The 25114-nt window shown below is 40.4% G+C and overlaps 1 protein-coding gene across 6 annotated transcripts in view; it reads right to left on the reverse strand.

Annotated features, from left to right (window-relative positions):
• The window catches only part of RAI14 (retinoic acid induced 14), an 87011-nt gene that overhangs the window by 49282 nt on the left and 12615 nt on the right, over positions 1–25114 (reverse strand). Inside the window, exon 1 of one of the 6 annotated variants that reach the window (XM_042028537.1) lies at positions 17408–17513. The exons of the other annotated variants lie outside the window; for them this stretch is intronic. Coding sequence (XP_041884471.1) covers positions 17408–17413 — 6 coding nt within the window. The 5' untranslated portion in view covers positions 17414–17513. Of the gene's footprint in view, positions 1–17407; positions 17514–25114 lie in introns of those variants that run through there. 6 annotated transcript variants of the gene reach the window in all.

Below are 25114 nucleotides of genomic sequence, written 5' to 3' on the forward strand. Positions count from 1 at the left end.
AAAAGTCTTTTATGCGTCAGACTCTCTGTATGCAGAACATCAACTGCCCACACATGGCAGGCCTGAAGCAAAAGGAGAGAAGGAACAAGCAGGCACTCACCCTGGTTCCTTCCCTTAAGACTCATCCGAAGAAGGAGTTCCATTTCTCTGCAGGCATGAATAATGACATGCACAAATATTCAGTTCAGCAGGCATGGATGGCCTTGCCTTTCATCTGATCAGAGCCACAGCTTGCACACCTTTCTCCAGGCAGCCCCTGGGAACTCAGTTTTGGTTGCCCCAAGCCACTGCTGGGGGCTTAACTTTTACCCTATTTGACCAGTGACTGAGCTATCTGCTGCCAGGCACAACCACCACAGCTCACTATTAATGGACCAGTCTGCACATCAATAACCTGTCTGTTCTCATCTGAATATTCTTATCAATAATGTGTGATTTACTAGAACACTCAGTCCTCTCATTGCAGTGCTTTAGCTAATTTGGATACCCTGCACCTCACCAAATGCACTAGGATTGCTCACACAAGATGACAAGAGATACAAACGAGTATCTGCTTTTTTGTTTTAATTAAAGATTCACTTGGCTCCTACTAATTAGTCCTCGACTGGACTATATTTCATGTCACAATCGTCAAGATACTCTTTCATTATCAAGATAAGTGCTGCCACTGGTTTGCCTGTCCTTCCCCTCTAAGGAATACCGTTGCTGCTGTATCGAGACACCCTGCTGCAGGTTGTCTAGCTTATATTCTGATTTCTTCACAAGATGCACACACATTTTCTGTAACAGAGCTCAGCAGCTCAACAACCCAGAGATTTTCAACTTCCCCAGCACAAAGCTACTGCAAATTAAAAATCTGTAATAAAAAGATGCACAAAGCACAAAACCCTGAAGGGCAGTCCAGTGCCCAGAGTCTCTCCAGAGAAAGAGCACACAACCTCAGGAAAAGTGAGTGGGCTGGCTGTGCTACCAGCCCCTTTCCCATCATCAAAAACATCCCTCTTACACCTATAACCATTGCATCACAGTTCTTGGAGGGGCTGACATGAGAGAGAAATCCCTAGTAATATCATGAATCTTAAAAAACATTTTCCCCATGATGCTTACAAGCAAGAGTGACCTGACAAATACCCCCAGTCATGCTCCCCATTAGGATCATTTTAAACTCATTTCAAAGACTGAGACTGCACACCAGGGCTATGTTGGGTTCTGTGGAGTGCATCTAACATAACAACTTTGAGTAACTGCTGAATTCAGACATGGTCCCACGAGCAAATGGCCAATCAGTGGTGAGATAATTCTCATCTTTTTTCAAAACATGCTTTTCAATAATTCATGTGAAAGGTTGGAGGAGCAGAAGAAGGGCGAGGATTTGTAACAGGTTTTAAGTCTTCATGGAAGAAGAGATAACCCCTAAGAGCTTTATGGGTCGTGACAAAAATGCAAAGAATGTGCATTTGTTGGTTTTTTGGTTTCTTTCAGGAAACCACATCACATATCTTAGGGGTTCCCTCGCATCCCATGAGATAGAAGAACCAGAATAATATACAAGTATCTTATTTTTTCACCCTGTAACAGCATCCTTAACAGATTCCGTTAATAACTACAAAAGATTATATAAATAAGCTGAAATTGAGATTGTTTTCATTGCCAGAGAGAGCAGAAGGTTTCCAAATTTTATGGGTTAAAAAAAGCCAATAAATTTAACAATCTTTTGAAGATGCTAGTATAATCCTTCCAAAACTGAAGAGAACAGATGACTCAACCATATGGCTACGTTCCACCAAAATTCTGTCTTGTAATCATAAAATATGATGTAATGCAGTTTGGTCCCAGGAGAAGGAAAGGCGTTAGACATATGTGACACGCACAAGCGTTCCCTGGATCCATCTGGCTAGCTGTTTTAAAAAGGTATTACACAAATAAGCAGGGTTTTCTAGAAGACTCCAAGATAAATATTCTTAAGCCTTCTCTTGGAAAAGAAATGGGTATTGCTCTTAAAAGCTACATTAAAGCATCAGCCACTATCATTACAAACTAAACAGGTAAAATGAACAAGTTGTTACACCTTTCTGCAGCAATGCAGCTTTAAAAAAGTTTGCCTTTATAAACTTTGAAAGCAACCTGTGGTTTATTACTACTTCACACTTAATAGCATGAAGCTTCTTGGAAAAGAGTTTAAAGGACTATTTGGAAACCAAAAGAAGCTTACCTTTTAAAATATCTGGGAAAGAGAAAAGAATACACAAATTCAGAATGCACATCACTAAGTGGCAAAGGATGTAATTTTCTGCATTACGTAAACACTGAATGGAAAAATGCTGCTGAGAAGAAAATCAGAGTAATCAACTGTAAGAGGTAAAGTACTCTTCAATTCATTAATTAGTAACACATGCGTAACAGAAGCCATCAATATCTCAGTTTCACATAATCCCTTGGAATTAATGGCAACCATTCAGCACGTTGTTATCACTCTGGTCCTCATTGTAGTCAGGGTGCCATTTAAGAAGGTATGCAGAGATTCCTTAATTAAGCATGTAATGTCTAAGAGTTATATTTAAAAAAACCTCCACTTTTTATTGTAGGTGGTTTAAATCCACCCACAACTCAAGGCAGGCTCCCAGAAAAATAAATTGATTCTAGCATGAAAACTGAAGAAAAATCACAAGTAGGAACAGTTGTATTTCTCATGGTGACAAAACCAGCAAGGAAAAATTACTGGGAACTGACTGAGGTGTTAACTACTCCAAGTCTTTCTAAAAAACACGATGTTAAAATTGCCCCCATGTTATAATACTTTGCTCTGCAAAACAGACTGGAGCCTGTCAGCCTGAGTACACACCGAGTAACCTTTTTCTCTAACAGTGTGTACACTTAACCAACAGTGTGTACACTTAACCACACCAACAAAGTAGTTTAGAAAGAAACTAGGTATCAGCAGAAACCAAGAAGCCAACAGACCACACTAGAGAACCAGGAAAAGTACTCTGGCTTCCGGACTCCCAGTCCAATTCATATGAAATCAAAGTGCTGGGAATCATCAGGTAAGGCATAAAGAAAGAAACAGAACAACTATGGACTGTATTCACCAACGTGCAGTATTGGTCTCTTCCTCTAAAATTGTGTTAGAGCTGGAAAAGTTTCAGAAGGGCAAAGATGACACAACGCTTGTATGGAGATCAAATAGGCTAGGGTACCTCAGCCTAGTTAAACTAAGGGGGACACAAAGATGACAAAAACCAGTGATATGGGGGATGGACAGGGATCAACTATTACAGCACAGAAGAGAGACCATCACGTGAAGGTGGGACCAGGTCACAGTAAAACAACAGATAGACAATACCAGACTTGTGGAAGTCCTTTCCAAGGATCTTGCAGACAATAGGTTTATGTGGGTTCAGGGAGCGACTGATCAAACATTAGGCAGAAAGCTTTGCTACAGGTTTGGAAGAGTTTCCACGTGCAGGAAACTGTTTGAGCTGAAAATACTAAACAAGTAGGAAAGTATTAAGGAGAAGTGTCATACACACTTGCTCAGTGCTGGCTCTACCCTAGATATGCCCCAAAAGGCACTGCTGGAAACAAAAGACTAGGGACCCTCAAACTGACTATTCTGTTTGTAACAGAACAGAAATTTGCTCAGCTCCATTGTTTTTTTGTGCCACAGCCTCTATTCCCTCTCCTGCTCTGCAGAACAGAAACCAACAACATATTGGTGTCTGTACAGCCTGACAGGCACGAGGACCAAGTCAGGCTAAAAATACTGTCCTCAACCAGCGGCTAACTACACATGACAACACTACTTTTCTTCATTAGTGAAAGATGGAAAGTAGAAAGAAAAAAATTCGGAATTGCTACCACTCGTGTGCTTCACTTCACCAACAAGCACAGTCCTAAGCAAGGAGCCCCTGTGCTGAAGCAACCTCTACACAATAGGTCTGTACAGAATTCTTTGCTCTTTCTCAAGTATCTGAAGACAACAAAGAAAAGCAAAGCAGCAATCTTGAATTCAACATATCAGCTCTGTATCACCAGACCAATATTTTTTAAAAGACAGCAGAGCAAAAATGGTTCAAAGCTACCAGATTTGGCGATGCTGCCTTAACCACTGAGGCAGAAAGCTGATTGTATGGTCTTTTCAGGCCCCAGCCACCAATTTCTATAATCTTCTGGCAAGAGATTTTAACTTGAGTCAAGGGATGAAGTCTAAACTGAGGACAGGCTACAGCCACAATTTAATTCACGGTTTGAATAAAAACCTCAGCATGGATTAAAAAGGTCATTCTGACATGGCCTGAGGACACCTCTTTGCTATGAAAGGACACAACTTCAGTGGACTACCATAATTTATATTAAAGATATATTATGCTATGCACATCCCATTATTGAATTATTTGTTGAACCTGCTATTTTGAAAGCTAAATATCTTATTCATGTACCTAAATATGGATTTGAAAAGGAAGCTTTCAAGAACCCTCATGCAAGTAAAAGAATATGTTTTAAAACTTTTGAATTATCAATTACCACATTTCAGTTTTGTTTCATCCTTCTAAAAATCTTCACTGCTCTAAGGAAAAAAAGAAAAATCAAGGACTATTTGGAAAGCTCTGCATAGTATTTCACAATAGCCCTTCAATTACTTCTGAGAAATCAAATTCTAAAGATTTTGGCCTGGTATGTTATTTGAATGGGAAGAGGCTGACAAAGCTAAGAAAGTGAAATCAACCTCCTGTTACTCTTCCAGAAGAGGTTACAGTGAAGACACTGCTATTAGCAAAATCTGGGAGTAATATTACTGTAGTGACTATGGAAATTACAGTAAAGTGTGAACAGACAATTCCTTCATAATCTCACCAGAGAACATTGCTACTGCTTGAGAAAAAAAGGCTCAAAATGCTCTTCAGCATCTCTAAAGAACTCCACAAGGCTGAACGATTATGCACTGGAAAGTGTTTCCTTAGGAATGAGGAAAGTTTTGGCACGCACCCTGCAACGTCACTATAAATTAAACCTCTGTGCTGCAGCTGTCCAAGGCTTTGTACTCAGTCCCTGACACAACACGTTGCCTCAGGCTGCTAGCTGAATGCCTGCCCAGCCACTGAACTGGTTTTATTGTGCTCCCCCTTGTAAAACCGGGCTGCTACGCTCACTACAGCCTGGCCATCCCCAGTAACACTTTCTTTTAGGCAAATGCTCGTGATTGAACAAGACATGATTGCTCAGTGGTTACCTGCGGCCTCCATGGCATATTAAAAAGAACTTTTCTGCAATATAAGCTTTCATGCTGTAAATTAAAAGAAAGAATAAACATCAGGTATAAATGAGGGAAGGAGAATTCCACCATTTCGAATTTAGTTTTGTTTTGGTAGATTGTTTTGGTTTGTTTTGGTGTGGAGTTTTTTGAGTTATTTTGAGGGTCTTGTTTTGTTTTGTTTTTTAATGAAGGCAGCAAACATCCTGACAAATGAGAAACATTCTGAGAATATTACATTATTTGGAAGTAGAAGTTTTAGATTAATATTGAGCTTCATGGGTAGCTAGCCACTTCCTTAGCTTTGTTTTATTTTAGAATGTGTCATTCTTTTATTTCTATGCCTATGCAAAAAGTTTTCCAAACATTTAATGTCAGACAGGAAAACTGAAGTGGAAAGTGGATGACAGCCAGTCTAACTGAGCTTTATCAACACAGTCCATACATCCTGACACACTATACATGCTCTAAGTTACCTCAAGCACTACAGCCAGTCATGCCACTGCTATTTGAAGAGACGTCACAATTTTGCAAACAGAAACGATAAAATTTCAGTGTAAAGTCCAAAATGACATACTATGTTGTTTATGATCCTGATACACTGTTTGCATGGGATCGGAACATGCAATAAAAAAGCCAATAAAAATAATCCTTGCATGTAAGCAGAACTAGAAGTCAGGTGCTGTAGTGCAACACTTTTATTACTTTTAAGCCATCAAAAATGATTAAGAAGTATATTATTAGCCTGCAAAACTCCAGGCTTCATTATGTACTTCTCTGTCTGTACATGCACCTCCCACCAAACCAAGTCGATTCTGCTTTTCAGCTGGCTGAAAGAGCAATCACTGTGGAGACAAGCAGAGAAAAGATTTATTCTCAACCCAAGAAGTTAACCACATTTCAAGACACGGTCTCTTCTGACCTTGGCAGCTTGGGAGTGAATTCTGAACACTTTAAGAGAGGTGGCAGAGCCTGTCTCACATGGATGATTTCTACAGAAAACACTGGAACAAAAACAGAGAGCTAATTACTTGAGCTCAATAAAAACCGACATTTCTTGCTACTGCACCCAGGCAGCCACTACCAGCACTTATTTTAGATACAGCTACTGAGTTATGTCAGGAAAAGCCTGGTTACCTTGGAGACCACTCCCAGACAGCTCTGGCAGAATTCACAAGATGTATTTTACCAAAATTTTTCTCTCTTTTGTATACAGTCAGTCAATTTCTATGTGCTTGAGCAAAACACAAGGACAGCAAAGAACAGAACCACCAAATTAGTTCATACTTCAACTACTCTCCCAGCATAGCTAGAATTTCAACATGAAATAAAGGAGAAAATAATTGTGTCCAGATCCTACTATATAGGTGAGTATTATTGCCATGGTGTGACAGAAGGCTTCCGTACACACAGGGGGTTTTCTTTGTTTGTTTGCTTTTGTTAGGGATTGTACAGACAACAAGTAAGTATCATACCAAAATTATTCATTTAAGTAGACTTTCTTCCCACCAAATGTAGAAAATGTACCAATGATTTCATTGGTTTAATACAATCTCTGGAATGGAGAACCGGTGTTTTGGGACACATGATGGAACAAATACTCATGTTGACTTTTAAAACAACAGAAGAGCAGACTCATCTTGAAATTGCCCCTTCTAAACTGAACCTAAAATCATTTGTATCTGGGAAATAAACTGTGGAGTCCTACAATAAACACAGTCACAGGGGAACTGGAAGGATCTATAAAACAGGAGTTCAACATATCTACGATGATGCACAGTATTCAAGAATACTTTTGTTCTGTTTTCTGAAGACAGCACAAAAGAGCATTTCTTGCACCAACAGCCGAAAAAAAAAAGGCAAAGAATCCATTCAGATAGTACAATTGTATCTGATTTGCACGGTTAAGCATTCCAGTTTCCTTAACTGTTTAGGTGGGAGGATGCAGAGTGTTATCCCGGGGACCTTTTCCACAGTCAGCCAGACTGAGCTGTATGCTCTGTACTTACCCGTCTTCCACACCGCTAGGTCAGCTGGGCTTCAACAAAGTAAAAAGATTAACTATTTGCAAACTATTCACTTCACAATCAATCTGTGAACACAGACACAGGAACGTTTATAACCACTCAAATAAAAAGAAAAAAGCACACATTTACACATATGTATTTTAAAACTGCCACAGGGAATTTGAACCCAATTTTCACCCATTATTAAGGCACACGTACATCTCAGGGATAATCAATAAGCCAGAGTAACAGGGTCAACAAAAGCTACAGGCTGGCCACAAGGAAAATATCATATGTTTAGAATTCATTGCATTGATTTAAGAATTTCCTCCTATTTTAGCATTTCTTCTGAACAGACACATGTATCCATATTTAGGTTTCTACCTTTTCTTACTGCACCTGTGCAGCTCACCTACTCACAAATCAAAGCATATGTGATGCTTGCACTTTTTTTCTTTTTTTAAGAAACACAATGTTTATCACCAAATTGTCAGAAGTGAATTCCTTCATAAATCAGGCTTTAGGAAAACAGACAGCTCCACTGCCTCACTTTAATTCTGTCCACAGTGTTGTCAGACAGGGTTTCTACATCCTTTCAGCTGAGATATGTTCCCTATTATGTTAGCACTTGTAACACCCTCCTGCTCCACAAGACTGCCTAGGGAGGAACGAGTGATCTATGCCATCTCCTCTGCCCTACTGACACACAGCACTCATGCAGTGGATTTGCTTTTGCAAAAAACTGACTTGAAGTTTCCCTTCTCTCAGGAAGTCAAGCAGACATTTACAGAACTCTACAAAAGTCAATCCACCACCACAGTTTAAGCTCTTTAGCTACTTACTCCCAACTTCTCTCTCAAACCCTCAACCCTTATGTTTTACCAGAAGTAAAATTGATACCTCACTTACCACTGCAGCTACCTCTCATGATGCTCAGTCCCTGAGCTACAAAAATCTTCAACCACACCACACCAGCAAGAACTTCTCTCCCACTAGGCAAACCGCTCATCTTCTGCTTGGAGCACAGCCAGGCGAGCAGTGAGCAGCAGATACATCAGGAGCCTAAATTAACCAGCTCAATAGCATGCACACAACTTGCAGACAACATGCTTTACAAGGTGTGAAGAATGTCAAATGTTTTCAAAGGAAAACACTGGTTGCAGAAGGTTGCCCTTCCTATAGGCCAAAATGCCAAGGCTAAGCAAGACAGTCAGTTATCTTTACATATTATGCATAATTACAGATCTATTTTTAGACTTGAAAGGTGCATTTTCTCTCCACCATCTAAATATTGTGAAGTTGTACACAAAAATAAGATGCCTTTTTACCCATGACTTACATTCCAAACCTCAAACAGGCATCAAGTTCTTCTCAAGATAAAAATCCTTTTAAAATTCTTTCTGGTTTTAATTTCTTTTGGTGAGAATGCTCTGAAGAACAGAGGGTTGGGAATGGAACATATTTCTGTTCATATTTTCTGAGTTAGCCTTCCCCCCTCACCCTGAACTTTCACCTCCTTGCAGACATTCATGCCTGTTGAAAATTAAAATGTCTGCATTGCAGGATGGGCCATTATAATTCAACACATGCTGTTTTGGAGGAGAAAAAGCATGTTTTTGAAATAGCTCTGTTACAGGTCAGGAATGTAAAGCAGAGTTCATATTTCAGATGACAATGGGAACCGGAGCTATTTCTTGCAAACCCAACCCAGCTTACAAGCAATGAAGGAAAAAGAGATATGTGCAATAAGGTCTCTGCCGTGTTCTGCATCAGGCATTTAAGTGTACTAATGAAGAGGCCACTGACTGCTTGTGTTTTACAAAGGGCAGAACTGAAAAGTCCCATTTTTACCACTGAATGCAAGTTTTCAAGACTTGCTTTTCCAACATACTTTCCTGCTGCAGTCTTTGCTCTGCCATAGATGACTCGATGGGCAATTGCTGGCCCTGTATCCTTCCAGAGAGCATCCCAGGCTCACAAAACAACTGCACCATTGAAACACCACAAGCAGAAACAGTACGGCTCAAATGAGATGGTATCACAACTATGTATTATTTTCCTCAAAGCTATGCAGTCTGTGGTTTGATGCATTTTGCTACAAGTCCCAACAACTCCCCACAGAAGAGGGCAAAATCTCACTGTCTCAATAACCTGATCCCACAACTCTTTTAGTTCATCTACTCCAAACAATCCTTTTTTGCACTTAGATTCATGTGTGTGCTTAAGAGAGAAAGATTACGGAAGTCATTACATCTGTGCTCTTTGAAATACTTGCTTCCAAAATTCTTTTCTACAAGATGTTTGTTTGTGTTACTTAACTGGATGTTCTAGGTGACAAGCAAATACCAGTGTAGATGCTCCCTACAGTGGATCATCTTGCCTGCTGGTCTCAGAAGACAGAGGGGAAGCTAAGCAAAGTCAAATGACACCATGAAGAGCTCTTTCTCAAAGAAAGAGCATCTCCCAAGCTATACCACAGAACCTGTATCGCAGAATTAGTCCAGCCCTCACTTGTGTTTTGTCTGAGATGCAAGAATCTGTCAGACAGATTTGCTATCACAGTAATACGTCTTGACTGTTCACTGGGTTACAGCACCTTGTCCAGGTAACAGGCTCATGGGAAGAAACGAGAAAAACAGGGAGAATGCTGTATGTATCTCCTGTACAGAAGATGCAGGTTTTGCATGAAAATTATCTAATGACTGCCAGTTTTTAGGCAAAGTCTCCTGAGACAAGGCATCTCAATAGCTTCCTCCCCTAAAACCTCTGCCACCCTGACAGGTTGGAGGAGGCAGCAACATGGACAGACAGGCACCAGGCAGACAGCATTCCTCTACATTCACCATCAGACATGCTAGAGTCAATAACCTCTGAAGAGTGAAGCTGGAAAATTTATACCATACAAAAAAGCAAAATTATGATAATGACAAAATATCTTATTCTCTTTCATTTCTTGTCTGAATCAACAGTGCAAAACTAGCAAGAAACAGGATGCAAGTTGTACTGTTAAAGTTCTCAAAACAATGTCAGACAGTGACAGAATATGACTGTTCTTTGACAAGAGGTTACACCTATCAGCGTAACACACATGATCCTACCAACGTAACGTACATGATATCACGTAGGAAAAAAATTGTAATGTTGCAAAAGGCAGAGGTCTACTAATTTTATTAGAAACAGTGCAGGCAGATGTGTGTCAGAGTTCAATCCTAACGTTTCCATCAGGGTTGAAAGTGCCATTGCACAAAGCACTAGAGAAAAAAATCTACCCTTAATTATTCTCAAATTGCAAGTATAGCCAGATGCTTGATGAAATCAAGACAGTCTTCAAAACAACCATGTTAAGTAGCTTTATTAAACAAGTTCAATGCAACACTACTTTCATAATTCCAACTATTTTATGGAGTTGAATCAGATCTCCTAACAAGTTTATTTAGCACAGGAAGAAATCACATCCCTATTCTTAAATATAAATTGTCAGCTTCAAAAACAAGGCCCAGCTGGTGGCTTTCTGTTAGCACTACTTTGTGACCAAGAGAAACCTTCAGCCCTTGATAAAGCTGGTTTTAGCAAACTCAGCAATACAGGTTTGAGGGTCCTGTTCCTGTTCCAGAATTGCTTCTCTAGAAATAAAATTTAATTCAGTGCCATTTCCTTTCCCCCAACCTGCCCAGGGGTTTATGCAATCATTCTATACCAGTATACCTACTCCAAGATTACTGAAAGCTAGAAAGCAGTCTCCAAGATAAATAAGCTCATGCAAGTTTCATGAAAAACTGATTATATTGACAAGAATAATACTGTGTTTCCACCAAAGGCTGCAGCATGAGCTCAGCTGTTGTGTTTGATCTGTCAAATGCCACACAGCTACCTGCTTTAGCAATTTGGAACAGCCCCAGCAGACACTGTGTGATGCCAGGCAAGCACTTGGGGGACACTGGAGAGAGTGATGGCAGAGAGTTGCCTCTGCACAGATGCCAGAGAAAGAGCAGAAGCAGCAGACAGTGAAGGTTAGAGTGGGAAAACCACAGGTACTCTGATGAAGTGGAGGAGTACAAAACAACCATGCAGGGAGGCCACACTTCACTAGCTCTGCTTCTCACAAAGGACCTTGTGCAATCTGAGGAATCTAAGACTGATTCTGCCCAATCACAAGAAACACTGCAAACACTCTTAAGATGTTTCCTAAATGGGTCACTTTCTTACAACTTCTGCAGGGTATGTGGTCACATTTGCAACATAAATTTTTGCTCAGAAAGGAGGTTTAAATTGTGGGATCAAGAAGGAAGGTAAGAAAGATTACAAATAGAACTTTTTAACACCAATGGCAGAAGCTCTGGCCCTCACCTTACTTACAAAAAAAGTTAATTGATTAACTCCCTTAAAAGCACTTTCTGTATTGAGTCATTGAGGAGGGAGAACTGCATGAACACTACGCTGATTTCCACTACTAGAAATAAGATTCTCTCTCTGTCATTCTCATCAGCTGAAATAACATTCTCCCCAGAAACTGCTGTGCATGGCAGCTCTGACAAGCTTACATACTAAAAGACTGAGACAGTTAAGTATTAAGTAAGAGAACACAAATTAACATTAACTGCTGATTTTCCCCAGCACTGCTTTCTTGTAACAAAGACTAAGAGCATTGTAATTAACTTTCCTCATGAAATGCTATGTTCTAAAGTTGGGCCTAATTAGATGCAATATAATTCTTGCCAGAAACAGATAATGTGTGTCTTTCATCAACTTGGGTGATTGGAATTTATTAATGTTCGGAATGTCTGCATAGCACAAATTACGCTGTACCCTCGGCTCCACAAACAAGCACGGTGTCTCTTTTAAGGTAGGATCATCTGCATTTGGTACTTTTATAAGCAGGAAATGTGGCTTTCATTTCAGAACGAAACCTCATAAAAGAAGAACCCCTCAAACTGGAAAGGCAAGAAGGGAAGATAAAAATAACAGCATTAAGCATAGCAAGATCCTGACCCAGTACAAGCTCTCTGTGGTACAGACAGACACACAATAAGCTTCTGGGAACAGCAAAGGGATATGGAAAGAGGGAAGAAGGCAGGGCTTAGCAGCGATGCTTTTCATTATAGCAGTAACAACAACTAAGATGTACTGGTAAGCACAGTGCCTCAAGGGCAGTGTGAAAAAGCCACATGAAGAAACGCCAAAAAGATCCTCAAAGCTGTAGGAGGACAATAGAGGCCCAGGCCGATAGTAACTCACTCCCAAGCTGGTGTCTTCTGAAGTTAGTTTAGCTTGAAATACTTTTGAACTCCACCCACTATCAGCTGAAAACAAGAAACAGAACATGGATGATGATGATGATGATTCATGTCAGCGCAAGCTCCTATTTTTCTATTTCAAATAAAACTCAGACTCCATGTCAATAGACATATTCTCTTTTCCTCCAGTTTTTTTGTTTGTTTTGCTTCCAACCAAGAACTTTTCTCCAGGGCTCAGCAGTGGTAGGCAATCTCAAATGTCTTAACCCTTTTCCCACAAAGGGAGACTGAGGTGACCTCCCCACCCCTGCAGGAAGCAAGTAGCGTTAAAGATCCAGCAGAGGTCTTGCTGACTTGGCCAGAGTACTCCTGAAGGAAAAAGAAATATGGTAGGCTGTTTCCTCTGCTGGTGCCTTCCCCTACCAAAAGAGTCCAGGAACAGACAGAAAACTGCCCAGAAATGCAGGCTGAGGGAGGGGTGTGACACCAGAAGTTCTATGATTTTGAGTCTTCCCTTACAACCCCAAGCTACAACAAATCACACATTTGATAAGGATTAATTGCATGGAAAAACCCAATTAAGTCTAGAATTACAAGTGTCAGAAAGACTAGAGAAGACCCTCTAATTTCATTATAAGGTCCTGTCCCCATGTTTAGTAAGTTACAGTGTTCAACAACCATGGTTTTGATCTCATGTAGCAGGCACTCAGTCCAGATTGTAGATTCTTAGCATACTCCATGCCTTCTACACAACCATTCAATGTTAATTATTGTTATGGGTGATGGATTTCATAACCACAGCTCCTAGTCCTCTTTAATAATTACTGTTGTGCAAATATTTCTGACTTCTGTAAACACTGTCACAAGAGATCACCTAAGCCTGGTGGTCAGCAAAGCTGCTGAACCCTGGAAAGCCAAATCACTGCATCCAGAAGCTGCAACTGCATATTCCTAACAGGACAGGAGCTGAAGATCAGTAAGTTTAAACTCCTGGTCGTGTACCAATGCTACTGGTCAGCTTATCTAGTTTTGTCATACTTTAGACATCCTGGCTTGATATCCAAGTTTGAAAGAGCCCAGGATAATACCTGATGTGACTATTTAAGGACGTATTAAGATAAGCAGTAGGTTAGTTTTGGAACTTACACTTAAAACATATGTGTTTGAAATGACTCATGAAGAGACAAGACCATAAAAAATCCACATCACACACACTCTGTGAAGGAATTTGGTTCATTTCTGGTCTAGCCTTGCATGTTCATTGTGGCAGCACTCTGGCAAACATTGTCAACGTTTGCAAGCTTTGCCCTATTAACCAACCACCAAATGCACCCCTAGAATCAGCCAGCTCAGGTACGAAAAGATCTATGAGCTTTTAGACCAGAAACCAGGTGTTAGGAGAGCCTCCACTACATCTGTTCAAAGCCTCAGAAAGCGGTGACTTACTCTAGAGCAAGTAACCTTCCCCACAGAGGAAGGGACTTACCCACGAATAGCAGGAAGCCCAAGTTCATGCTGCATACAGATCACTGCATCTCCAGAAAACAGGCTACTTCCCCTGCAGCTCTTTGAAATACCTGCTTCCAAAATTTATTTTCTACAAGATGTTCATTTGTGTTACTTAACTAGATATTCTAGGTGACAAGCAAAACCAGCAAAGAGGTATAAACAGTCTTAAACATTTTAGTTAGTGTGTAATATTGAAACATCTGAATCTGGGTTTGGGGTTTTGGTGGGGTTTTTTTGGGGTTTCTTGGGGGATGGGAGGTTGATAGTTTGTAAGAGCACGGATTTGGTAATATGTAAGTTTTTTTCAATTTTCTATACCTAGACCTGAAGAAAAAAAAAAAAAAAAGAAAAAAAAAAAAAGGCTGCTTTGAAGAAAACCTATCTAGAAACAGAAGAATTAGAATTCAAGAAATAAAGAAATAAAGTCAACAAATGGGGATAGTACTGCATAAATTCACATCCAAATTCCTGAGAACAGGGGTAATAATTGGAAATTGTGATGAATATTCTTCTCACATTAATAGTGTTAATAGCATAGCACACCTACCATTTCTAACAGATCAGAAATGCATACAGCAAGATCTCTGTTTCAGCATGCTTGGTCTGTATACAGTTGTATTTAAAATCCAGACACTTTTCTTCTTTAAATTGCAGGCAAAGGAACTTGGATGTTGTAACTTAAGAACACAGTGAAACCTGCCCCTATACTCAACCCAGAAATGCTCACAGCAGCTGAAGCGTGCAATGTGAAATAAAGCTGGTTAAGAGAAGACAAGGGAATTGGTTAGGGAATAGGGGCTTCTTGGCATTCCTTTAAACCATTTTCTGTTCACCCTTGTGGAGTGTAACATAACACTAAGAAAATATATCTGACCTCACTCCTTTCAGCTGCATTAAAAAGGTTTTAAAAGCAATTTAAATATCAGATTGCACATTCATAAACAACAGAAAAGAAAGAGGTTATACATATTATTGCCTATATCTTCCACTAAGACAAGTTGGGGGAGTTTTTCTTGGTTTTGTTATTTTTTATTTTAATTTAATGAGAACTTTTGATTTTCCCTGGGAGACGAGGTCAACAGACTAGGGCACTTCCTGTCTGCAGCAATGTCGTATGCTTATGCAGACATGAGTCTTCTGACAAACAACTGATTTATTTCAAATGGGGGTCATTACAATCATGGCATATAGCAAGATCACATTCTTTCCTACTTGTTTTGCCTAATCACTATGGATTACTCAAACATACTTGAAAAGAAGATGCATTTCAGCTGTGTGTGAAAACTGACAATTCATCCAAAATCCCACACACACACTGGAAACAGGAGGAGGAGACATGTTCTAGGTCTAGACCATGATCATGCACTGACAAAAACTGTAAGTAATCCTACAACTGAACTACTAAAATGTAGAAGATGTGGTCCTACAAAGTTTTTAGCACCTTGTCATGATAAAATCAGGTCTCAGCTTCTCAGAAACAATGATTAAAGGAGACTATCATCAGGGCCATTTACAGCTTCTCTATTTAAAGTCACCCCTCTGAATCTTACTAATGGAACCCTCATGCAGTCCTATTACACACATTTGAGACAAACTCAAGTGCCCTGCAAAGCAGGACAGATCTCCAGCAGTGTGCAACACCAGCTACCCACTGAGTTTAAACTGGGGGAGAATCAAGAGACGGAGGTTTACAACCACAGCCAGCTGACATACCAAAGTCAGAACAGTCTGGTGAGACTCAAGCTATGTACAGCTCAGAAAGTTGTTCATCTGGGCGTGGTAGAAACTGCTTGTCTCTCCTTAAAGAGAATTTACACAGTCCCCATGTTTCCACAGTATTTGAGCACTGCAGAATTACTATTCTATCCACAACAATTACCCCATTTAAACATTTTTCCACACCTCTCCCTTATTTTTAAGGTGTGAAAGTGGGATAATAAGTCCCTGCACAGGACTGCAAAGAATTGCATTAAAAGATGAGGGGTAGAGCCCTTTTTCCAATCTTCTGACCTTTCCTTCCTTTACTGCACTGCACTGGCAGTTCTCATGCTGTTCAACTAGCAGCTTAAATGAATTCCAATGGCAAGATTTACAGCATCCATTCCACACACCCCCCCCAAATCAGATGGTACTAAGTTTGTTTACAGCCACCTTCAGTGCATGTACCACATACAAGACCGTTTTTCTTATGTCAAAGAATGTAATTTTCTAATTGTCTTTGCTGTGTGTACAGAGCGAAAACAATCCTATGTTCATAAAACTGAAGATACTGAGCACCGCTAAGGTAATTTACAGACCAGTGGAGGGTGGGAGGAGGGGACCCAAACATCAGAAAAACTATTAGTGTTTAAAAGACAAACATAAATTTAAGAAAATTAAAATTCTGCTCCAGCCACAGTTATTAAACCTATGGGAGTTATCCAGGAGACGGGAGAGGAAAATGAGTGGAAGAATTGCTACTGCCAAAGAGCAGGAAGAAATTTGTCATTAAATAGTATTTATGTACAATTTCCAGATAGCAGACTTTTTTTTGTTCACTTATAGGGAGACACAACCCCAACCACCACTGCAGCAAACAGGCAACTTAGCATTTCAAGAGTAAATCATAAAGTGACTTGATCTTCACCTAAACATATCAGGATACTTTGGACTTGGAAGTGGGAGGAAGCAGATTATAAATCTAAATTCCAGGCATGGAAGCTCCCCTGTATGGAGTTCCATGGCATAATAATTACATTCTTATGCTAGCAGAAGAAAAACACTAAAAATGACAAATACATTTCAGCTACAAGTTAATTTACTAAACTCGCCTTCCCAGTCTCTGAAGAACACTTCATGCTTCATGTTCTTCCGTTTTGCATCAGAAATTCTCAGACTGGACTGGGTGCCTTCCCTCCAACTAAGCAAGGCTAAATGAAGTAGATACTGTGTATTTTACAGATTGAAACAGCAGCCATAGTTGCTCATTTGCCGAAAACTATGCAAGGTGAGAATGAGTGAATGAGAAGAGTCTTGACACAAGCTTCTATGGCCAAAGGAGGGGGTCCCATGCTCCCCCAGCTAGCTTAAATTCAAAGAAGAAAATAATAAAGAAACTTTGGTGTTTACCACCTCATGTGTAATGACTGAGCAAGCATCCACATATAAAAATGAGAGAAAACATATCATACATTATCCCAAAATCCTAGGCCATTTAACAGAAACGTGGCCACTCTTCAACAGAAGAAACTTACCTGTAGCCATTTTCCCCACACTGCTCAGGTTTGTCCCATCCCATTCACTATATCACAGTTTAGAAAGCAATATAAATTAAAGTAAATTACATTTTTTCCCTTAAATTACCCTCTAAGGAAATTACTCACAAACCTAAAAAACTAAGAGCCTACATGTGACCTCATGCATCTTACCATCATCTGAGTAAACGGAGATAGCTGCAGTGCATCACCACCGGAAACTTTCAAGAACTTTTTGCTGTGACATTAATCTGAGCAAGTGTTCCTCACAAACACGTGGAAACACAACCTTCCTCTCGAGTGCACAACATGCTTAATAACCAGCACAGCAATCCAGCTGAAACGAGACCTGGCTTGCACACAAGGAACCTACACTGCGAATCACAAAACCAAAACACACTGAGCAACTCCAAGTTTACAAGCAAACAACATATGCATTAAGAAGTGGTATTCACTACTGGAAAAAAACTGCTGCCCAGCATTAAGCCTAGGGCAGCTTCTTGCTGTGCAGCACTTCACATGCACAGCCCTATCTGCCGCACCAGGGCTGCAGGGATGCACAACTGCTGCTTGCTGCATTTATCACACTTTGATGCAGGATGGGTGACAGTTGTGAGACAAATCCAGGAAAATAGACAGCAACAGGCTTTTTGTACCAAGTGGGACAGGAATACAACAGGGTGGTCAAAAAGAAATCCACAAATATCCCATCCTTAAGTATGCTTTTACTGTGCCAGTAATACACTCCAAGACAGCTTGAACTTGCAGTCCTTCTCAAAAACGTAAGGCATAAGCACGTGGTATGCTGCTCAGTTCCCTTAGCCACAGCTGGAGGAATTAAAGAAAAGTGTCCTGCTTCTTACCCTGATAAGCACATAGAAATAATGTGATTAACACATGGCCTCTCCCAGCATTCTACTCTCTAAACTGGAGAGGCATGACTTTGATAGACTGATTAGTAGATAACGAATTGGCTGGATGGCCGCATGCAGGAGGTATTCATCAATGTCTCAATGTCCAGATGGAGATCAGTGATGCGTGGTGTCCCTTAGAGGCCTTTACTGGGACCAGTACTGCTCAATGTCTTCATCTGTGACACAGCCAGTGCAATCCAGTGCACTCTCAGCAAATTTGCAGATGACACCAAGCTGAGAGGTATGTTTGACCTGATGCCATGCAGAGGGACCTGAACAAGCTCGAGAAGTGGGACTGTGGGAACCTCTTGAGGTTCAGAAGGATAAGTGCTGCAGCTGGGTCAGGGCAACCCCCAGTACCAGCACAGGCTGGGCATGAACAGACCCAGAGCAGCCCTCCCCAGAAGGACTTGGGGGTGCTGTGGGTGAGAGGCTGGACATGCCCCAGCCATGCCACTCACAGCCCAGAGAGCCAAACGTGTCCTGGGCTGCATCCAGAGCCCCGTGGGCAGCAGGGGAGGGAGGGGATTGTGCCCCTCTGCTCCGCTCTGCTGAGACCCACCTGGAGCACTGCATCCAGCTCTGGGGTCCCAGCACAGGAAGGACAGGGACCCACTAGAGGTCAAAGGGCTGGACCACCTCCCCTTTGAGGACAAGCTGAGAGAGCTGGGGTTGCTCAGCCTGAAGAAGAGAAGGCTCCAGAATAGTTTATTGTGGCCTTTTCATACTTTAAGGGGGCTAGTACACAACAATGGAAAGGGACTTTTTCTCCAGACAATAAGACAAAGGGTTACAGTTTGAAACTAAAAGAGGATAGATTGAAACTAGATGTAATGGGTTGCCATTGTCCTGTCAAACAGTATCACATCATATCATAAGCAATCCCAAAGGAAAAAAAAAAGCTGGAGGATTATCATTACATAATGAAAACTCAACCTCCTCTAGACCCCAAAAAGAAGCTACTGTTGGATAACATGCCAATCTGAGCATCTTCAATATCCAAGTGTATTCCTATGCTGCATTGAGGGGAAATCCATCCCTCACTGGAGCCCACCATATGCATCCATGGAGCCAGAATTTTGGTTTTCATTCTTGATTCAATGGTCAGCCAAGCAGACTGAAATCTTTCTTCTGACTTCAAAGGGCCCTGTTTCAGGCTCTGGATAAGCAGACAGGTTAGCCAAGTTTGTGAGATTCCTAAGAAGTTTCCACCACACACAGCAAAGAAGCAAAGATGAAAGGAAAGAGGTAAGCACCCATGAACTGAGCCACACAGGTATGTCAGACACATACACACGCATCGGTAACCACATCATTTGCAAAGTTATTAAAATACCTCTGCTTTTATCATTGCAATCAAGTCAATGCAAGTGCTCCGGACAGTTAGCTGTGTATTTCATCCGAGACATACACACACAGCACATCTGGGGAATGAGAGTCCTCAGACAGCTATACAGGAGTAAATTTAGCTGAAGTTTCAGATTATGTTCTGTTAATTATACTATGCCACCTCTTAAAATCCAAATCGTATAAAGTAGCACTAGTGTCACATGGAATAAGAACACCACTTAAAGAGTTTTCTACCTCAAAATATTTGAAGGTAAATATTAAGTCCACATAACAACCTCAATACAGGAAGACATAGTACCTGTAGTAACAATAAATGTGGATATAAACTGTGAGTCTAAGAAATTAAGACATCTTGAAGCTGTAGTTAAAACACATTCAATTGTGATGGCTTTTGCTACCACATGTTAACAGTATTTTTAAAAGCTTAAGGCTGCAGCTTTGTCTAGATAATTTAGGTCCTAAAGTAGGAAAAATAGCTCAATAAATAGGTTTTCAAGTGTCAGTACAGCTACGCAAGTCCACACTTTCCATTTCCTGGGAAGAATAGCCACTGACACCAATTCTACTCCATGCTTTAGCTTCACAGATATTTAGAACACATATGACATATATTCGTACTCCTCAAGTGTGACAATGTGCAAGGAAGCAAAAAAGGGCAAAAATCAAAAAAAGCAAAAAATCTCCTAGTGCTGGGGATTTGCCTGGACTACACACAGTCAGAACAGCTTCTTGAAGAATAGCACTAGAACACATTGCTGTAATCAGGTAAACAACACACCTCTTTCAGCCTAACTCCCTAGCATTTGTGGTCTGCTTGTACTATTCACAGTCTACCAAAGTATAAGCACAGAATGAAAAGGCTCAAATCTCCCCTAAAATAAAGCATATGGGTGTTATATTCACTAGGTAATATTACAGCAGATATTCACAGCAAATTGTCTTTACTAACAACAAAAAACAAGACAAAAACCTTCAAACATAAAGACTGGGCCATTCCTTAAAATCCTCTCCTTTACATGAATCTTAACAGACAACTTCAACAGCTGGACATATCAGATCAGGCATGAGCAATGCCAAAAAGGAAGAGGGGATATAGTGTACCACAGTAAGGACACACAGACTGCTCATTTATAATTTTAAAATTTATTCTACTTTACATTTAATTCTTACTAAATATAAACAAACATATAAACTAAATATATAAACAATAAAAATAAAAAAATTACAATTGCATTTTTCCAACTCTTCCAAACTCAGGCCTTGGAAACTTCTGTGCTCCCTTTAAAGGGACACAAAAGAAATGTTTCTACACAAAAAGATTCCTTTCTTGTTACCCATATATTTAAAAATACTAGTTTTTTCCAGTTTGTATATGCCAATTTGCCTTTCTTCTTCCTACTCCCTCCCATTTCATAATCCTGTTTTAGGAAGTAACCATGTGTTTATTCAAAGTAAACTAACTCCCATCCAGGTTTGTCTACTGTAATTCCAAACACCAGAGCACAGTTCTCATTTAACCAATTTCCTTTCCTTTCTGTCTCAAATATTTGGAGATGCAGCAGGTTGTTTACAGAATATCTGCAAGTTATTTAGTCTTAAACACTTTTCATACTTTCCCATCTAGAGACAGATGATCAACAGGCAACCTACAGGAGCCCAGTTGCTTTTCTTCTCACAGCACAGTTACCAAAATAGTAACTCTGACCCTTCAACTGTCCCTCCTTTCTCATCCCTTTCAGACCTTCTTGCTTCCCTTCTGTTTTCCCATACCCTTATTGGTCAGTCTTCACTTGTCTTCTCCATTACATTTCCTTTTCACTATTAAAAGAGATGCTACATAACTTATGGGCTGATATTGGCCCCCTCACAGGGGGCTTCTGTACACCAGAATTACAGTTCCCCTGGATAAGATAATCTTATAAGTACTCTGAGGACATTCCTATTGTCAATAGTAAAGAAAATACACTACCTGATGGCAAGAGGTTCACACTGGACTGACTGGAAGAGGCAGCAGGTCTTATTCTAATATACACAGAACACATTTAATTTTTTTTCTGGACAAAGCAGAGCAAGCTGAGTAGAGCAGAGTCTTATGCTGTCCAGAACCAGAGGCATGAAGCCAAATAGCAGAACATGGGGTGGAAGGTAAAACCCTTGACTCCTAACAGAGGGAGGGAGAATCAGGAGCCACAGCACCTGTTTCACAAGAGGGAGAGAAGGTTTAATTTTCCATTCCCAAGAAGAGGTGGTTGAGGGCAGTCCGTACACGCCAGAGATCAAGCCTTCCATCACACACTGTATAGTGGAACCAAAGATTACTACTGAAGAACACAATAAACTGAGCAAAAGCTACAGTCGTGATGATGTGTTTCAGGCTGATTCAATCCAACACACAATAAAAGCAAGGCACTGAAATAAAAGCAAGCTTCAGTAGTTCGTTTTCTAAATAATTGTGCACATTTGTCAAACAACAGTCATTTCACTTTTCTGTCAGAGTGACCTTTGTATGTGGGGGTTTCTTCGTCACAATTACCCTGAAAGTATCTATGTACAAAGCAGATACCGCAAATTTCAATCCCATGCTCCTTTTTAGGTTAATTGTAGTTTTCAGTGGACAGAGCAATTTAAGGGCTGTTTGCAGGAGATCCTGCTTTATTACTTTTCAAGTTGCCCCACCCAAGTTTTGTTCTCTCACACATTCAGCCCAGAGCCCACACAAACACAGGTTTCCACTGAATGTATCCCAGCAATCTTTCCATTCCAGACCCCCAAGTAACTTAGCTTTTCATACTTTAAAAACTGCTAAATGGAAACTCACTACTTCGAACATTTGGCATTAAAAAGAAATGCCAAGGCTTAATTAGCATAGAGTCCAGATTAAGATTGAGATTTTACACTACAACATACCTAACTGCCTCATCACTTTGAGATTTATGGAACGATGATTACAGCAAAGGCCAGAAAGCAGAAATTTTTATTAGAACTGCAAACTTCTCAACCCCCGCATAATAGTACAACAAATGGGCATTTCCAGAAATACCAGAAGTTAGAGCTGGTAATTAGCATTGGGAAATCCCAGCCTGTCTTGGCTCTGATTCTGACAATAGGTACCTTTTCTGCTGAACTGCACAGTCAATTTTCAATTTCAAAAGACACTCTACTATTTTAATTATTTAGTATTGAAGGTATTTGGAAACAAATCGCAATTCTAACCTTCTCGTCCCATTCGACAAGATAGCAATTGTCAAACGTGTTTTTCAGCTGATCTTCAATACCCACAGAAAAGGGTCCTAAAACTTTTCAGTTTTTCCTATAGACAAGACACTGAAAACAATCCAAACCATCAGAGCCTTCAGAAAAGCTGCCTTTTCTAGGGTAACCCAGAACATGGTTAAAAGCCAATCTACCTAAACAAACCACTTAAACACTTACATAATCCTCGTATCAAAGAGCTAGATACTTAAATGTGTGCAGGTGCCTAAAAATGTTGACAAGCATCTTGTCATATATAAGCAGTAGGCAAAACATGTTTAGACAGGATTAATCTTCACACATTTGAAAATCCACTTTGCCACTGTTTAAGATTCTAGATGCTTTTGAAGTCAGGACACAAACTGACTAGTTACTACAGAAAACACTCCAATCTCAAGTATTAGAGACCTAATAACACATCAGTAGCCATATTTTTAATTGTAATTTTTCAAAATCTGCTTTTCTAAGCAGAAACAATGAAGAACTTCTGTCTTACTGGGTAGAGACATTCATTCTTCACTGTGTGAATAAACCGTGGACTGTCTGTAAACAAATTCAACTCTGAAATGATAGTTCCTGGTAGCAACTTTCTCAAGTGTTACATTTGATAGCCTCTATCAACAATTAAAATGGTCATCCTTTTAGGTGGTCAGCTTTTATGTGTTTAATGGCAGGTTTTGAGTTTGATAACGAGAAGCAAGAGCTGAGGAGAGTGGAGAAAATACAGCTCCTCAGACAGAAGAGACTTGTTGCTTTGTCAAGACATGATTGTGGTTTCTGTTGCCTACGCATTCTTTAAGTGTGCACATCCACTGCTTAGCTTCCAGTCTTGGCATTTGCTCCCACCCAGGCACCCTGCTCACAGATTCCCAGTCTACAAGCATCCTCCTGTGACTACACATCATACTTTGACAATAGTCATTTGTGACAGAGCGATAAATCCCATTCCTTCTCTCCAAATACATGTGTTCACATGGCAACAGTCACCCCCAGGAAGGATTTCACAGCGATTAAGTGTGTCAAGGACAAAGGATTCTCCAGTTAATGGGGCTGGCTTCACACACAGTAAATCAGGTGAGATACAGCAATGCAGCAAGAGCATGAAGTGAGGAGTCTCTTTTCCATCTAAGAGTCATACTCTTATCTCTCAGCTGTGGACTGTACAAATTCTGCTAAATATTTAAATTAGCAGCCTTATTTACTTGTGTGTTCCTGCAACTCCTCTGCTGGCATGCCCACCTTTGTGCTTTTGGGCCAATATTCTCAGGGTGTGATCTGACAGTGTAGCTAAACCAAGCAACAGCTGGAGGAAGGGACGGCCTGCTGTTCCTCCTACTTCCACCATTCCTCTCAGGGCTGACCCTACCGTAACACAGAGCAGGGAGTTACCCAGCTGACACTCACCCCACAGAGTAATTTTACATCATTTCTTGTGCTTGACCTGGCTCACTGCAGGGTCAGATACCCTCAAAATGAGAAGAGTAGATGTGAAAAAAGAGGGAGCAGGGCCATCTCTTCCACAAGCATGGTGTCATTCAAGCACCAAAGCAATGCCCTTTGGCAGGGACACCAAGAAATACACTTGAATATCAGTAGTTATACTCATTTTCAGTTCAGCCACTGCAGGAAAGCCTAGAAAGCTTCAGTACATCAGTGAAATTTCCTTCATTGTCTTCATTCCAGCACAGAGTTTCTCCAGCCTTACTGCTGGAGAAGTGTTGTGTAATTCCTATGTCTCACACACACCTTGAAGACTTCCTACTCTTCCCACTCTTTATTTTTTTTATGCTAACAATGAGGTTACAGAGAAGCGCAGTCTTCCTTACCCCAAGACATCTTCAGTTCTAAACTACAATATATTAAAGATTTCTTTTAGAAAGGGATGAGAAAAATACTCAGTCCATCCCTGATTTTACCCTCATCTCCAATCCAAGAGCAGTTACCACATCTTGTGAATTGAGATACAAATACAAGTGACTAATTCCCATTAAAAAGACATCCTTTTTCTCCTCCTCAAAAACTGTAGCTGAGAGCAGCTTCTGGGAACTGAAGAGAAGGATAATTTTCCTTGCTTATCTTGCACAAAATATAGGACAGCTCCTCTTGGTTGCCTTGAATTATGCCCTTAAGGCTTGGCTTCAAAACAGAGGAAACCAGACTGTCATGGATTTAGACTGTTGTGCTCTTAGAGCTGCGTATCTAAATTTTAGGTATCTGAAAAATCCTTTGCGGTCAACCTTGTCTCCAGCCAGTAGACAGCAGCAGTACCAAAACAGCAATTATGTTCAGACTGCCCTTGATTTTGGGGAGAGGCATACACAAGTTATCAGGGCTAGATAAGTAAGGAATAAGTGAATCAGTGCAA

This window comes from Corvus kubaryi, unplaced genomic scaffold (genome assembly GCF_017639235.1).
Source record: "Corvus kubaryi isolate FWS band 111438036 unplaced genomic scaffold, C.kubaryi_AGA036_p1.0 37308, whole genome shotgun sequence".
In the NCBI taxonomy this organism is placed as follows: domain Eukaryota; kingdom Metazoa; phylum Chordata; class Aves; order Passeriformes; family Corvidae; genus Corvus; species Corvus kubaryi.